The 17,384-nt window shown below is 46.7% G+C and overlaps 1 protein-coding gene across 5 annotated transcripts in view; it reads right to left on the bottom strand.

The window, feature by feature from the left end:
* Positions 1-16,582, bottom strand: part of LOC129825935 (uncharacterized) — a 35,265-nt gene extending 18,683 nt beyond the window's left edge. For all 5 annotated transcript variants that reach the window (XR_008754962.1, XM_055886069.1, XM_055886071.1 and 2 more), the window contains exons 1-4: positions 16,339-16,582; positions 15,802-16,052; positions 13,396-15,194; positions 13,068-13,247 (exon numbers count right to left, since the gene is read on the bottom strand). Coding sequence is in view for 4 of the 5 variants with exons in the window: in XM_055886069.1 (XP_055742044.1) it covers positions 13,068-13,247; positions 13,396-15,194; positions 15,802-16,052; positions 16,339-16,361 (2,253 nt within the window). In the remaining variant the exon portion in view is untranslated. The remainder of the gene's footprint in view (positions 1-13,067; positions 13,248-13,395; positions 15,195-15,801; positions 16,053-16,338) is intronic.
* Positions 16,583-17,384: the final 802 nt, after the last annotated feature.

Here is a 17,384-nt window from a genome sequence, read left to right as displayed (position 1 = left end):
ATGCTAACTTTACTGCCAACAACTCTCTGTTGCCAATGTCGTAGTTGCGTTCCGCAGGTGATAACCGATGGGAAAGGAACGCGCAAGGGTGCATCTTGTTGTCAGATGCGGCACGTTGGGAAAGTACCACACCTACCCCCAACTCTGAAGCGTCCACCTCCACCACGAACTGACGCGAGGGATCGGGAGCTATGAGGATGGGGGCCGAAACAAAGCGGCTCTTGAGTTTGACGAATGCAGCCTCGGCTGTATCGGTCCACCTGAACGTCACTCTGGGGGAGGTTAAGGCGGTAAGGGAAGCGACTATCTGGCTAAAGTTGCGAACAAAACGCCGGTAGAAATTGGCGAATCCCAGAAACCTCTGTAGGGCCTTACGGGAATCTGGGCTTGGCCACTCCACCACAGCCTTAATCTTGTCAGGATCCATGCGAATACCTTCAGTCGAGACGATGTAACCTAGGAATGGAACGGATTGTGCATGAAAAATGCATTTCTCCGCCTTGACAAAAAGTCCATTCTCCAACAACCTCTGGAGCACTCGTCTGACGTGCTGAACGTGTTCCTGGAGAGAAGAAGAAAAAATCAGTATGTCATCCAGGTAAACATATATGAACTGATCAATCATATCTCTCAGCACGTCATTGACGAGTGCCTGGAAAACCGCTGGGGAGTTGGATAGCCCAAAAGGCATGACCAAATATTCAAAGTGCCCTCTGGGGGTGTTAAACGCGGTCTTCCATTCGTCCCCCCTCCTTATGCGAACCAAATGATATGCATTACGTAAATCCAACTTAGTGAACACGGATGCTCCCTGTAACCTTTCAAAGGCTGAGGACATCAACGGTAAGGGATAGGTATTCTTCACTGTGATGTTATTCAACCCACGGTAATCAATGCAAGGACGCAGAGATCCGTCCTTCTTCCCCACAAAGAAGAACCCCGCCCCCGCTGGAGAAGAGGAAGGACGAATGAATCCAGATGCCAGAGAATCAGAGATGTATCTCTCCATAGCCTCTCTCTCAGGAACAGAGAGTGAATATAACTTGCCTTTAGGCGGAGACTCACCTGGCAATAATTCTATTGCACAGTCATAGGGACGATGCGGAGGAAGAGAAGCAGCACGGGACTTACTGAACACCTCCTTCAGGTCGAGGTATTCAACGGGCACGTTAGACAAATCCACTGCCTCCTCTAGAAACACAGAATCAGACACAGATGAACAAGCAGACACTAAACAGGACTCAAGACACTTGTTACTCCACATGGATATAGAGTTATGACCCCAGTCAACTCTGGGGTTGTGTTGGGTGAGCCAAGGGTGGCCGAGAACTAATGGTGCAAGGGGTGAGTCCATGAGTAGAAATGATAGTGTCTCAGTGTGATTGCCAGAAGTGATGAGTGTGATAGGTTCAGTGGTGTGAGATATGTTGGGGAGTTCTTGACCATTGAGAGCGTTGACGGATATCTTTTGCGTAAGTGAGGTGATAGGAATCTGGAGCTTGTGAGCGAGCTTGAAGTCCATGAAATTACCCTCTGCTCCTGAGTCCAGTAAAGCTTGGGTGTCGTGCGTGTGGGTGGCCCATCTTAGTCTTACCGGGAGGAGAGTAGATGATGAGGTCTTCTCTGTGGTGACACCACCCGATAGTAGCCTCATACTTACTACCGGGCCTGATCTTTTACCGGGCAGGAGTGGATAAAGTGGCCCGCTCTACCACAGTAGAGACAGAGTCCTTGTGATCTCCGCCTCTCCCTCTCCTCCCGGGAGAGGCGAGCTCTCCCCAGCTGCATGGGTTCGTGAGCGGAGGCTGAACTGACCGTGTTCCCGCCGCTGGTATGCCAGCCCTCCGTGTCGTTATACGGTCTGTTAGGGCATGCTCGGCGGCCAATACGACTCAGACGAGCATCGACCCTCAAGGCTAGTTCCACTAGTCCATTTAAACTCCTGGGAAGGTCCAGAACATAGATCTCCTTCTGGATCCGGTCCCCCAGCCCATGCAGGAACATGTCCCACTGCGCCTCCTCGTTCCACTGACACTCTGCGGCCAGAGTGCGGAATTGGATGGAGTATTCCGATACTGAACGGTCTCCTTGGCGAAGGTCAGCGAGTAGTCTGGCCGCCTCCCTACCCGCCACGGCCCGATCGAAGACCCTTCTCATCTCCTCGGATAGTGTCTGGAAAGAGGTGCAGCATGGGTCCTGGTTCGCCCACACCGCCGTTCCCCAAAGAGCTGCTTTGCCTGATAGCAGTGTGAGTACGAATGCTACCTTAGACTGTTCACGGTTGAAGGTCCGTGGCTGCAACGAAAAATGCATTGAACATCTCGTAAGAAAAGCTCTACAATAGTCCGGATCACCTGAATAACCCTCTGGTGTCGGTAGTCGTGGCTCTAGCTGAGAATCCAGCTCTGGCGGGGCGTGTGGAACTGCTGGTGTAGGTGTCGCAGCGAGACCCTTCAGATGTTGTAATTGTTGGGTCAGCTGGGATACCTGCGTCGCAATGGCTTGTACTGCCCGACCTGTGCTGGAGATGTTCTCCTCTTGTTGGTCCATTCTCGTGATACTGCGGGAAATTAATTCGGTCAGACTCGTTGAACTCGCTGCATCCATGATATGGTCAGATCGTTCTGTCACAATACAGAGGCGGATGCAAGATGCAAGCAACGATGGTTTAATGAAAATAGTTTACAGTATCCACAGGACAGACAGAATATACTCAGACAGAATCCAACCCAGGGCCTAGGGCACATCCTCTGATGATGGCGTGCTGAGAAATCCAAGGGAGTGAGTCCGGCTGGGTAGGAAGGAGCACAGCAGATAATCCCCACAAGGGCTGAGAGAGAATGAGCACTGACACACGACACAACCTCAGGAAAGAAACAACGATCTGACAACAAGAAACACAGGTTACAGAACATATAAAGGGGAAGATAATTAATTCCAGCTGGCGCAGACAATCAGGCCAAGATTGGGAACCACGCCCACACAAACACAGGAGAGAGAGCGAGAGAGAGAGCGAGAGCGAGAGCGAGAAAGAGAGAGTGAGGCAGTGGATTCATGAACCGTGACAGATTGATCCCCTCTACCACATGGAACCCCACTAATCTACCGACAGAAACGCACGAGGTGACTAAAAATAGACCTCCATCCTATGCTATCTTGCTACCGATAGCCAGCTACCCGGCCAGCTGTCTGGATCGCCGTGACCCCAACCAACCTCTACTCACTGGACCCTTATGATCACTCGATTAAGCATGCCTCTCCTTAATGTAAATATGCCTTGTCCATTGCTGTTAGAGATTATTGCACCTGTACATAGCCCATCTATAATTTAGCCCAAACTACTACCTCTTTACCTACTGTATTTATTTATTTATTTTGCTCCTTTGCACCCCATTATTTCTATCTCTACTTTGCACTTTCTTCCACTGCAAACCAACCATTAGTGTTTTTTTACTTGCTATATTGTATTTACTTCGCCACCATGGCCTTTTTTATATTTTTATTTATTTATATATATATTTTGTTTGCCTTCACCTCCCTTATCTCACCTCACTTGCTCAGATTGTATATAGACTTATTTTTCACTGTATTATTGACTGTATGCTTGTTTTACTCCATGTGTAACTCTGTTGTTGTATGTGTCGAACTGCTTTGCTTTATCTTGGCCAGGTCGCAATTGTAAATGAGAACGTGTTCTCAATTTGCCTACCTGGTTAAATAAAGGTGAAATAAATAAAAATAAATAAAAATTACAGCAGACACGTTAATCTGAGCCATTTGATTGACCAGTGGTAGGCTTATAGTGCATGTGATTTGCTTTCTGGCCCCCTGGGAGGGTATAGTTTGTACCTTCAGACACATAAAATGGTTCAAAATGGAAACACTTTGCCTACCTGGCGCGCAGGGCAGCTGAATCAGGTGCACCTATTTACTGAATGTAACGGCAGTCTAGCTCTTCCTCCTCCTCGGACGAGGAGAGGCGAGAAGGATCGGAGGACCAATGTGCAGCGTGGTAAGTTTCCATGAATTAATATACACGAAAACAAGACACTATACAAAATAACAAACTAACTAACCGTCACAGTGCCCTGTGGCACAAACACTGACACAGGAAACAACCACCCACAAAATCCCAACACAAAACAAGCCAACTATATATGATTCTCAATCAGGGACAATGATTGACAGCTGCCTCTGATTGAGAACCATATTAGGCTGAACACAGAAACAGACACAGAACTAGACACACAACATAGAATGCCCACCCAGCTCACGTCCTGACCAACACTAAAACAAGCAAAACACATAAGCACTATGGTCAGGACGTGACAGTACCCCCCTCCTGAGGTGCAGACTCCGAACGCACCCCTAAAACTCAAGGGGAGGGTCTGGGTGGGCATCTGTCCGCGGTGGCGGCTCCGGCGCAGGACGAGGCCACCACTCCATCATTGTCTTTGTCCCCCTCCTTAGCGTCCTTTGAGTGGCGACCCTCGCCCCCGACCTTGGCCTAGGAATCCTCACCAAGGTCCCCACTACATTGAGGAGACAGCTCAGGACAGAGAGGTAGCTCAGGACAGAGAGGTAGCTCAGGACAGAGAGGTAGCTCCGGACTGAAGGGCAGCTCCGGACTGAGGGGCAGCTCATGACTGGAGGGCGGCTCATGACTGGAGGGCGGCTCATGACTGGAGGGCGGCTCATGACTGGAGGGCGGCTCATGACTGGAGGGCGGCTCATGACTGGAGGGCGGCTCATGACTGGAGGGCGGCTCATGACTGGAGGGCGGCTCATGACTGGAGGGCGGCTCATGACTGGAGGGCGGCTCTGGCACCTCCTGACTGGCTGGCGGTTCTGGCAGCTCCTGACTGGCTGGCGGCTCTGGCAGCTCCTGACTGGCTGGCGGCTCTGGCAGCTCCTGACTGGCTGGCGGCTCTGGCAGCTCCTGACTGGCTGGCGGCTCCGGCAGCTCCTGACTGGCTGGCGGCTCCGGCAGCTCCTGACTGACGGACGGCTCCAGCGGCTCCTGACTGACGGACGGCTCTAGCGGCTCCTGACTGACGGACGGCTCTAACGGCTCGGGACAGACGGGCGGCTCAGATGGCTCGGGACAGACGGGCGGCTCAGATGGCGCTGGGCAGACGGGCGGCTCAGATGGCGCTGGGCAGACGGGCGGCTCAGACGGCGCTGGGCAGACGGGCGGCTCAGACGGCGCTGGGCAGACGGATGGCTCAGACGGCGCTGGGCAGACGGATGGCTCAGACGGCGCTGGGCAGACGGATGGCTCAGACGGCGCTGGGCAGGCAGGCAGCTCAGACGGCGCTGGGCAGGCAAGCAGCTCAGACTGCGCTGGGCAGACGACCGACTCTGACCTGCTGAGGCGCACAGTAGGCCTGGTGCGTGGTGCCGGGAACTGGTGGTACCGGACTGGAGACACGCACCTCAAGGCTAGTGCGGGGAGCAGGAACAGTACGTACAGAGCTCTGGAGACGCACAGGAGGCTTAGTGCGTGGTGCCGGAACTGGAGGTACTGGGCTGGAGACGCGCACCACAGGGAGAGTGCGTGGAGGAGGAACAGGGCTCTGGAGACGCACTGGACGCCTGGTGTAGGCACTGGTAGTACTGGGCTGGGGCGGGAAGGTGGCGCCGGATATACCGGACCGTGCAGGCGTACTGGCTCCCTTGAGCACCGAGCCTGTCCAACCTTACCTGGTTGAATGTTCCCCGTAGCCCGACCAGTGCGGGGAGGTGGAATAACCCGCACTGGGCTGTGTTGGCGAACCGGGGACACCATGCGTAAGGCTGGTGCCATGTACACCGGCCCGAGGAGACGCACTGGAGGCCAGACGCGTTGAGCCGGCTTCATGGCACCTGGCTCAATGCTCAATCTAGCCCGGCCAGTGCGGGGAGGTGGAATAACCTGCACCGGGCTAAGCACACGTACAGGAGACACCGTGCGCTCTTCCGCATAACACGGTGTCTGCCCGTACTCCCGCTCTCCACGGTAAGCATGGGAAGTGGGCACAGGTTTCCTACCTGCCTTCGCCACACTACCCTTTAGCCCCCCCCCTAGAAATATTTGGGATTTCTTCTCGGGCTTCTTACCAACCTCATTCGCCGGTATCCCTCCGCAAATTGCTCCATCGAATCCCAGGCGGGCTCCGGCACTATCCCTGGGTCAACCGACCACCTGTCTATTTCCTCCCAAGTGGTGTAACCCAGATCCGGCTCCTGCTGCCGAGCTAGCTCCTTGAAACGCCGCCTCTCCGCTTTTGCTGCCTCCAGCTCTGCTTTGGGGCGGCGATACTCCTCTGGCTCTGCCCAGGGTCCTTTCCCCTCCAAAATGTCCTCCCATGTCCAGGAGTCCTGTGTAGTTGGTCGCTGCTGCTGTCGCTGCTGCCCGTTGCCACGCTGCTTGGTCCGAGTTAGGTGGGTGGTTCTGTAACGGCAGTCTAGCTCTTCCTCCTCCTCGGACGAGGAGAGGCGAGAAGGATCGGAGGACAAATGTGCAGCGTGGTAAGTTTCCATGATTTAATATACATGAAAACAAGACACTATACAAAATAACAAACAAACTAACCTTCACAGTCCCCTGTGGCACAAACACTGACACAGGAAACAACCACCCACAAAATCCCAACACAAAACAAGCCACCTATATATGATTCTCAATCAGGGACAACGATTGACAGCTGCCTCTGATTGAGAACCATATTAGGCTGAACACAGAAACAGACAAACTAGACACACAACATAGAATGCCCACCCAGCTCACGTCCTGACCAACACTAAAACAAGCAAAACACATAAGCACTATGGTCAGGACGTGACACTGAAATGTTTGGCGATCAACCGGTTGGTGACCACTGACCTGGACCACTGGACCAGAATACACAACAACGACAAAAATGTTATTTGTCAGGGGTGAGGGTGATATGTGTTTTTGCATTTCAGGAAGGGTTCTTTACTGCTGAGAACCATCTGTCTGTTAAGAATCATCCTGTTCTTTCCCTCTCCACCATGTTTTCCTTCTTATGCCATGAAATGCTACACTGTTAAAAAGTTCCTGTACCTCTTACAGTACACTAAAAGATTACTGGTTGCATTGAAAGTAAATTAAACACTAACACATTACTGAATTTGTACAGCTGAATATAGGTGTTATTGCTGTAGAAGGACAATATACTGCTGAAAGTAGGTTACTTGAGACTATTCCTCACTTGGGATTTAATCTCACAACCTCTTGGTTGCTACTGACCAGAATTTCCTGAAACGTCATCAGGTCTGTCCGCATGACAGAGATTGGCCACAGATTTAATGAAGAATACATTTCTGCACTTTGATAAACATTGCTCAGAGTCAAGTCAATCATTTTCAGATTATCTGACAACACCAACTTTCAAATAGCAGTGCTCAAGGACACTTGAAGTAAAGCGTGCATAAAGGCTTTGAATTTGCAAGCTTTGGGGTCGAAGTGCGTTAACGTTTCAGAAGTGCCACCAGGTACATCTTTATTACCAAGAATGTACAGTGCAGGTACAGTACAGTGTTGTTCCCTGGGGTACAAAAAGGTCAAAGGCACACATAGGAACTTTTTTAGGGTACATGTGCGGATAATCTACAACGGTACATTTTTCGACACAATATCGTGAATATAAAGCACAATAATCTCTGCGCTTTGAAATGTAGGTGAGGGCAATGTACCTGTGGGGATCACTAGCATGTTTTGGGGTGTGGTCTAATATTTGTCCATTTGTGCCAACCGTAGGTGGAACAGATGTTTAAACAAATCTTTCTGAACCATTGAGTCAAAGCAGCTAATTGTTTTGAAATAAGGGTTAATACGTGAGGCTTTGATCAACACGGTGTACATGAGTGACAACTGCCGGTCAAAATAATAATAATTTATGATACAGGCATCGGCTGTAAAATACACTGCTTGGCAATTGAAATACACTGCTTGGCAATTTTGACACATGCCTTGTGATCTCTGGTATCAAATGTAACATCAGTAGCTTTTTTGTCAAAGGTTGAGCACATCTTTTAACACTGTCAGTTCTGCAATTTTTGTAAGAGCACGTGATATTAAAGTGATGCACTGTTAAGAGGCTACTGCATTTCACAATAATTTAATGAAAGTTAGTTCCCTGGAAGTTGCAGTGAATTTTGCGTTACCAACCAGCTGTCAGTAAGTTATTGTAAAATTCACAGTAACTTAATAGCCAGAAACTGCTAGTAACTCACTGGCAACTAACTCAAAGTGGTGATGGGACAGTGAGGCTTTCTGAAGGCTTTGGCACTTTTACCAAATTGTGCAGAAAAACGGTTCATTACTACGTGCTTCATTATCTGTTCACAACGCACATTAGTGACATCTGCCTCTCAGGAATAAATAAAAGCCTGTGATTATCAGAAACATTTATTTTTCTCCACTGTTTTCATCAAAACTCTGTGGTGCAGTGGTAAGTCATTGGCTTTAGTAGTCTACAATCCATAGGAATACCAGGTTTTCGTCTAACATCATGCATCCCTTTTTGCCCTCAAGTTCACTATTTTTTAAGATCTGAATCTATGGCATTATTTAGGATGTTTGAAAAACGAGTTTTAATGACTCCAACCTAAGTGTATGTAAACTTCCGATTTCAACTATATGTATTAACCACTCCACAAATTTCTTGGTAACAAACTATAGTTTCGGCAAGTCGGTTAGGACATCTACTATGTGCATGACACAAGTATTTTTTTTTTTTTTTGATATCATGGGAAAATCTAAAGAAATCAGCCAAAACCTCAGAAAACAAATTGTAGACCTCCACAAGTCTGGTTCATCCTTGGAAGCAATTTCGAAATGGCTGAAGGTACCACGTTCATCTGTACAAAAAATAGTACGCAAGTATAAACACCATGGGACCACGCAGTTGTCATACCGCTTAGGAAGGAGAGGTGTTCTGTCTCCTAGAGATGAACGTACTTATGTGTGAAAAGTGCAAATCAATCCCAGAACAACAGCAAAGGACCTGGTGAAGATGCTGGAGGAAACAGGCACAAAAGTATCTATAACCACAGTAAAATGAGTCCTATATCGACATAACCTGAAAGGCTGCTCAGCAAGGAAGAAGCCACTGCTCCAAAACCACCATAAAAAAAGCCAGACTACGGTTTGCAACTGCACATGGGCACAAAGATCGTACTTTTTGGACAAATGTCCTCTGTTCTGATGAAAAAAAATAGAACTGTTTGGCCATAATGACCATCGTTGTGTTAGAAAGAAAAAGGGGGAGGCTTGCAAGCCGAAGAACACCATCCCAACCGTGAAGCACTTGGGTGGCAGCATCATGTTGTGGGGGTGCTTTGCTGCAGGAGGGACTGGTGCACTTCTCAAAATAGATGGCATCCTGCGGGAGGAAAATGATGTGGATATATTGAAGCAACATCTCAAGACATCAGTCAGGAAGTTAAAGCTTGGTCGCAAATGGGTCTTCCAAATGTGCAATGACCCCAAGCAGACTTCCAAAGTTGTGGCAAAATGGCTTAAGGACAACAAAGTCAAGGTATTGGAGTGGCTATCACAAAGCCCTGACCTCAATCCTATAGATAATGTGTGGGCAGAACTGAAAAAGCGTGTGTGAGCATGCATGCCTACAAAACTGACTCAGTTACACCAGCTCTGTCAGGAGGAATGGGCCAAAATTCACCCAACTTATTGTGGGAAGCTTGTGGAAGGCTATCTGAAACGTTTGACCTAAGTTAAAAAGTTTAAAGGCAATGCTACCAAATACTAATTGAGTCTATGTTATCTTCTGACCCACTGGGAATGTGATGAAAGAAATAAAAGCTGAAATAAATCTCTGCTATTATTCTGAAATTTCACATTCTTAAAATAAACTATTGATCCTAACTGACCTAAAACAGGGATTTTTTACTAGGATTAAATGTCAGGAATGGTGAAAACCTTAGTTTAAATGTATTTGGCTAAGGTGTATGTAAACCTCCGACTTCAACTGTACCTATATTTATTTGTAAGTACGGTGTCCAGTAGAGGTCATTGATTGAAAGCAGCTTGGAATTGAAGAAAGCACTGGAACCATGGCGAAATCAGTGGGATCTCGCATTGTGCAACATACAGTTTGAAAAAATATGTGATCAAAATAAGCTTCAGAAGTCATTGAGCATGTACTTCAAAGTTAGCTGCTTAGCAACTTCGATGCATGCCTCTGAGCTCCAGTATCAAACGTAACATCACCAACTGCCAGTAACAAACTGGCAGCTTAAATGGCAACCTCTTGCAAAGATTGTAGAACTAGGCATGGACAAATTAAGTGCTTAACCTTGTTCAACATAACAATAAAACCACTTAAGCTGGTACAACACTTCCATATATTGTTGGTACGAATATAAATGATTTTAGACATGCCCTCAAATATGAGCCCCCGCCAGAGCATTGTCTACATTTCGAAGTGCAGTGAAGGTAAGGTAAACAACAGCAAGACATTTTACAACAATAACACCTTCATTCAACTGTAAAATAGTGTATTTTTACTGCAACTCAGTAACTGGTAAATTACTGTAGCCGGTAACTTAACTTACCCAGCCAAACTGAGCAATCGGGGGAGTCAGAGCCTTGGTCAGGGAGGTGACCAAGAACCCGTTGATCACTCTGACAGAGCTCTAGAGTTCCTCTGTGGAGATGGGAGAACCTTCCAGAAGGAGAACCATCTCTGCAGCACTCCACCAATCAGGCCTTTATGGTAGAGTGGCCAGACGGAATCCACTTCTCAGTAAAAGGCACATGACAGCCTACTTGGAGTTTGCCAAAAGGCACCTAAAGACCTAAAACAAGATTCTCTGGTCTGATGAAACCGAGAGTAAACTCTTTGGCCTGAATGTGAAGCGTCATGTCTGGAGGAAACCTGGCACCATCCCTATGGTGAAGCACGGTGGTGGCAGCATCATGCTGTGGGAATGTTTTTCAGTGGCAGGGACTGGTAGACTCGTCAGGATAGAGGGAAAGATAAACAGAGCAAAGTACAGAGAGATCCTTGATGAAAACCTGCTCCAGAGTGCTCAGGACCTCAGACTGGGGCAAAGGTTCACCTTCCAACAGGACAACGACCCTAAGCACACAGCCAAGACATTGCAGGAGTGGCTTCGGGACAAGTCTCCGAATGTACTTGAGTGGCCCAGCCAGAGTCCGGACATGAATCGATCGAACATCTCTGTAGAGACCTGGCAGAGCTTAAGATTATCTGCAGAGAAGAATGCGAGAAACTCCCCAAATACAGGTGTGCCAAGCTTGTAACGCCAAATCCAAGAAGACGTAAGGCTCTAATCGTTGCCAAAGGTGCTTCAACAAAGTACTGAGTAAAGGGTCTGAATACTTATTTAAATGTAACATTTCAGGGTTTTATTTTTAATAAATTAGCAAAAATGTCTTGACTGTTTTTGCATTGTCATTATGGGGTATTTTGTGTAGATTGATGACGATTTTTTGTAACGTAACAAAATGTGGAAAAAGTCAAGAGGTCTGAATACTTTCCGAAAAAACTTAAACTGTAGAACCTGTCATTGGCTCTACATGGAGCCAAAGGGTTCTTCATGAGTTGGTTTAAATGGAACTCTAAATGGTTCCCCTACAGCAGGGTTGGGCATCTTTGATGGTGGGGGCCCACAAAAAGTCTGAACTCATCATGAGGGGTGGTAGTGACTCATGGGTCTGTTTACCCACATACAGACCCACACATGCAGTCAGGGCCCTGACTTTTGCTTAATATGATGTCTGAGTGAGAGTGAACACAAAATAAGTGAGGGCCCCCAAATCGGTAATTTGACCATGATTACAACAAGCCTAGATAGCTGCATAGAATAAATTACCAATCTAAAATAAATTCAGCACACATGGCTAATTGAGTAACGGTCAGTGACTGACATAAAAAAATAGACACTGCTGATGCACATGGGGGTCCGCCAGTTGGGTTCTTCGTGGGGGGGGTTCTTCATGAAGGGTTCCCCCATACGGACAAATTACATATCTATTGCTTCTAACCTTTTAACAATCTTTATCATACCCACAGATCCAATGGCGTAGCAGGAAATCCAGGTCACTGGTAACCGAGATGTTGCAAGTCCAAATCCCAAGTAAGGTTGACCCCTGATAATCATAATTTTGCTGGTCTGCAAAACCACACCCATTATTGTATTTCATCATATTTCCCAGCATGCTCTATTGCAGTTGAAACATTTTGAATTTCAATATCTGTGTTTTTGCATGTACATTGATTGATCAGTTAATATATCTTATGCCACACAAAGATAAATAACATATATTTTTCTAAAGTAATCCAATCTGTTAGTTGGATTTATTGCACCCATTAGTAAAATCGTTGTTCCAGTTTAGATGGTTTGGTAGCCTTTCTAACCTTGGCAGTCATTCTGAATGCAGATTGTGGGACTATACCCTGGCTGGTTTCCAATGGGAATGAAACATCCCTTTGCAAGCCAGTATAAAACATTACTTTATTCTGGTTTTGCTGTAGTTTATGTGTCACGAAGTCGGTCCCTCTCCTTGTTTCGGCGGTCGACGTCACCGACCTTCTAGCCATCCCTGATCCATTTTTCATTTTCCATTGATTTTGTCTTGTCTTCCTTCACACCTGGTTCCAATCCCATCAATTACATGTTGCGTATTTAACCCTCTGTTTCCCCTCATGTCCTTGTCGGAGATTGTTTATTGTAAGTGTTTGTGTACGTCTGTACTGGTGTGAGTCGGGTTATGTTTAGTGGAGGCTGGCCACCAGTGGAAGCACAATAAAGGCTTTTCACCAGTGAAAACACAACAAAAGCTGGTCTGCAAGCATAACCTGCTAGACCATGCTGGTCTCCCACCACAACCCGCTAGACGATGCTGGTCAGCCAGCAAAACCAGCTAAACTATGCTGGTTAGACCAGCTTGACCAGAATCCGACCAGCATATAACAGAATAGACAAGTATGGAAAAGCTTAACATTTATGCTGGTCTATGCTGTTTGTTTTGGGAAGGTGATGTAAAAAAACGAAACATTTAAAACTTTACTCACATCAATTTGTATGTTGTCCTCTTTGAGCAAGCCTTTCTCTCTGTTTCTCATCCTTAGCTCTAGAGCATCCATCATAAGGTCTTGGATCAGCTCCTCGGTCAAACTTTCCACCCAAGAGTTTATGTCAAAACTAGAGCTCATGTTGTGTCCTGCTGTTTGGGGGCATGAATCAAAACCAATCTGCAAAATAGGACCAATAAATAGTTTGACGAGCGAGCATTTTTTAAGGAGTTAAAAAACACACCAAATACCCCCAAGGTAAAAGTCTGTGATGACTATGCTTTGCCTCAATTGTGCTATTACACGGTCTGATTAAGACAAAACTCACTTGAAATAATGATGATACAGGCATAGGGATGGATGAACTTGATGCCTCAGGTGTCTCGTTACAACAATCAAGTTGAGGGTTTTGGCACCATTTCTCTTGTAATTGTCCCTCTTTATAGGTCATTTTAGTAGTTAAAGGATCATTGATTGGTTTATTTTGTTCCCTGTCTATGTTGCCTTCCAATGGTCCACCTGAGGCTTCATCTTCTTTCAATCCATCCTCTTGTGGTTTCAAGCAGTTTGGTGGTTCTTCATCTGAGAAGGGATCCTCCTCAGGCTCAGTATCCAGATCACTGTCTTGTGTCCCTCGTAAAGGAGAGATGTCCTCCGCTCGGACCAGAACACCACAGTTCCTATCACATCTGAAATATTTCACCCCTCTAAAGGTCCCGTTGTGGTTTCCTTCTGGCCTGTCCAGCACCACACCTGCCCAAAGGCCACCAGCAAATGCTGCCTGCCCTTTGTATTTCAGCACACCAGGTCTGGAAAGGCAGACAAGAACCCTGTCGCCAATGTCAAAGGAGAAGAGCAAGTCTGTGACATCCTCGTCCGCTGGAACCAAGCTGGAGTTCTCAGTTCTGTCAAAAACATTCTGACCTTCAGCAAGGTCTTTGTTAGTTTCACCAGAGTTTTTTGTGTTGTTTACATGTGGTGTCTTATCATCAGGGAGAGGAAGAACAAGCTCACTGTTAATGGATGGATCTTCTTTGAGATACAGATAATTTCCTTCAGAAGAAGGCGGGAATTCCTCTTCACTTGTGATCACCTCAAAAGCAGGTTGGGGAGGTAGCAGAGTGGAGCTAACACTCCCATATCCTGCACAGTGCGCTACAGGTGGAGGGAGCTCGTAGCTTCCATAGGACAGAACCTCATCCACCGGGGAAAGGATTTCTGACAGACCCTCCTCAGATACAGTTGTTTTTGACAACCCTCTAGTAACTGGTTTGGACATCTGTAAAACCAGTGGAATGCACGACTGAGCGAATGGCTTACTCAAAGAAGAGTGGTATATCCTTGCTGGGTTTAGACATAAAGGCTGAGTTTGTGATCCATTTTTTGACCTTCTGGTGAAGTGTGGAAAGCGTGTGTTTCCTCCACCTCTCGTTCCATCTATAACAGCCTTCTCCTCGTCCTCAATGTAGGTCAGACAGTCACTGCTGGAAGAAAATGCATCTAATTCATCCCCTGTTTCAGAGACACTGTCATCACACGAGGGGCTTTCACGACTCATCTTTGTGTCACTATTGCCTGTGTTGTGGACAAAGGTTGCACTGAACAAACTTCCTCTGTTGGATACAAATATGTTGGTCTTCGTTGTTTGTTCAGCTTCTTTAGGTTCTATTATGGTGCTGCCTGGGTGGGATACCAAACACTCCTCAGTCCCTGTACTGGTTAACTGGTGATTGGTCTCGCCATTATTGCTTAACGGCAATAGACCTTGTGATCTTTGGTCGTTCTGTACATTGAGAATTACTGGGTCGCACATCGCCTCTATAGCGAAGTCTGTGTCCACAGCATCGAGATTAGCACAGGACGTCATTGGTAATTCCTGATCCTGTGCATTCCTCTGTCCCTCATACCTCTTCTGGCAATCTTCAAAGAGCTCCTTGCTATTGGATAGGAAAGAAGATCCCGTCATGGAACTTACAGTGACTGTTTTTGCTTTCGGAGTGTTTGAGAATGATGGACAGATGGAAACATTTTCAAGAGACGAGGCCACATTGAGTAAAGGGGGAAGTGTTTCTTTATTGCCATTCTTTTCAGACGATCTCTTTTCCTCAGGGCAAGCAGTCAGACATCCTGTAAAAAAAAAAATAATAACAATAATACATAGCATATACAACACAGCTTATACGACACAGCTTAGTTTAAAAAGTCTGACGGGGAGATTCATTTTACAGATAAATGTTCATGTTCACAATTGAATAATATTCTCATCAGATGCAATTGAATCAGTCAATCCAAAAACAGTAGCGCGAATTGAAAACGGTCTCTGCCTCCCACCCTGTTTTGCCTTGGACTAAATATGCTGAGTCAGCCTGAGAGCATGAATATATATGCACGGCTGGAAAATCTTCTGGATATAGATTGTCATCCTTATGTAGCAGTATATTGTTAAAAATCAGGACAATAAGAATCAATAGCTCCAATGCAATACATTTGACATGCTGCCTTCACAGTGTAGTGTTACTGACACACATTCCTCCTCGGCAGCCTGTATTGCAATAATAATAATATTCTTTAGTATCGGCAGCAGGGAATGAATCTACAGCATATCTCAAAGATCCACTCCAATCAAACGTGGAAGTTGAGATATTGAAAGCATCATGAATTATTCTGACCTTTTTTAACCACTTTGTAAGAAGATTATTGCAGTGTCTGCAAAGCCTGTTCCCATTCCACCTACCTGTTAGAATATCTTCCGGGATTTGCACACCTCGCTCCACTGTCTCACACCGAGGCGATTTTCCTGCACAGAGCTCAACTCTGACACTTTGAGACCGAGGTAAGCCTTTGAGAGTGTGACTATGAGAGGAGCTTGTCTCCTTAGCTGTACGTAGGTCTTGCTTGGACAAGCGCTGTTCCTTAGAATTCTCGTCATAGTTCCATAGTTCCCCAGATGAAAAGAGTCTGCTCAACCCTGAGCCTGTCCAAAACCTGACAAGACAAAACACAGATAAATATTCTCTCTTCAGAGCAGAGCAGCCATGCTGAAATCCTTTGGACACTGATCCAGCCTGGGTCTGGTTAATAAATCTCATATAGACATATGATAATATTAAGTATCAGTATGGGTCAGACATGTGGGACACACCAACCCAGGATACTCTTTGTCCTCAACCAGTCCATGTTACATAGATTGTCCTATTAAAAATATTGCCCTTTGAAATCTACCAAGCAGTGCATGCATATATAATACTGAGAAAAAATGTCCTCCACCTACCCTGGCCTGTTCATGACTGGCATACTGGCACAACTGTTATGTCAGAGATGTTGCAGCTCAAGGCAAGACTGAGTTTTCCTGAGAGAGACTGCAGCCACACCCCTGGCTGCATCTCTTTCCTTTCAGCCGTCTGACCCATCTTACTATCCTAACAGCAGAAATGATCACATAGCACGAGGAGGATGCATCTTTCTCTGAAGCTTTCCCTTGCTCCTCTCTAGCTTGTTTCACTCCCACTTTCTCTCTCGCTTTCTCTGGCCAATCAGTTTCTCTCTGTATACACCCTCCCCTCTCCTTCCTGTTCTCTCTCCCTCTCCCCTCTCTCTCTCACTCTCTCTCTCTCTCTGAGTGTATACCCTGTCTGACGCACTGTAACAAAGCTTTTAACATCTTCTCTCAGTATACACACTGCTGACAATGTAAATCCCCTAAGAAGCACTTCAGGTTCAAAATTATCCTTGTTTTCCCCCTGAAATATTATACTGCAGTGGCTGTAGCACATACCAAGCAGACATGTCCACATTGGCAAGATGAGGGCCCAATGCAGGCTAAAATATTGGCCCCACTTAGGCTGCCCACATTTGGCCGATGGACTTCTGCTCATCGGCTCCACATTGGCCTCCAAGACATTGGCCCAGTGTGGGCAGCCCATTTCTGGTGATGGCAGCCCTCACATCGCCTGAAATAAGCCCATTTTTTTCCCAGAAAACATGCCCACATTGGCACGATGCATATTAAAACATTGAACCCAAGTAGGCTGCCCACACTGGACCGATGCGCCTTTGCCAATCAGCTCCACATCGGCCCTAAGGCAGGTGGCCCGATAATTGATAGTCACGTCTATATTAGGTTTAGAGTCAGCAAAGCATGTTAATAAATTATTGAAAGCAGTAGTCTTCCTCAAATGAAGGTGATGATTGCACAATCTTTGTGAGAGGGAGGGTATCTGATTTCATTGGTTAGCCCTGAGTTAGCCTGCCCCCGGGCAGGTTAGTTCTGAAGTATTTTGCCCTGGCTAAAAGGTGAGCCACTTTCATGTTACAGGT

The sequence above is a fragment of the Salvelinus fontinalis genome, chromosome 28 (genome assembly GCF_029448725.1).
Source record: "Salvelinus fontinalis isolate EN_2023a chromosome 28, ASM2944872v1, whole genome shotgun sequence".
Taxonomy (NCBI): Eukaryota; Metazoa; Chordata; class Actinopteri; order Salmoniformes; family Salmonidae; genus Salvelinus; species Salvelinus fontinalis.
This window is presented reverse-complemented; position numbering and strand designations above follow the sequence as displayed.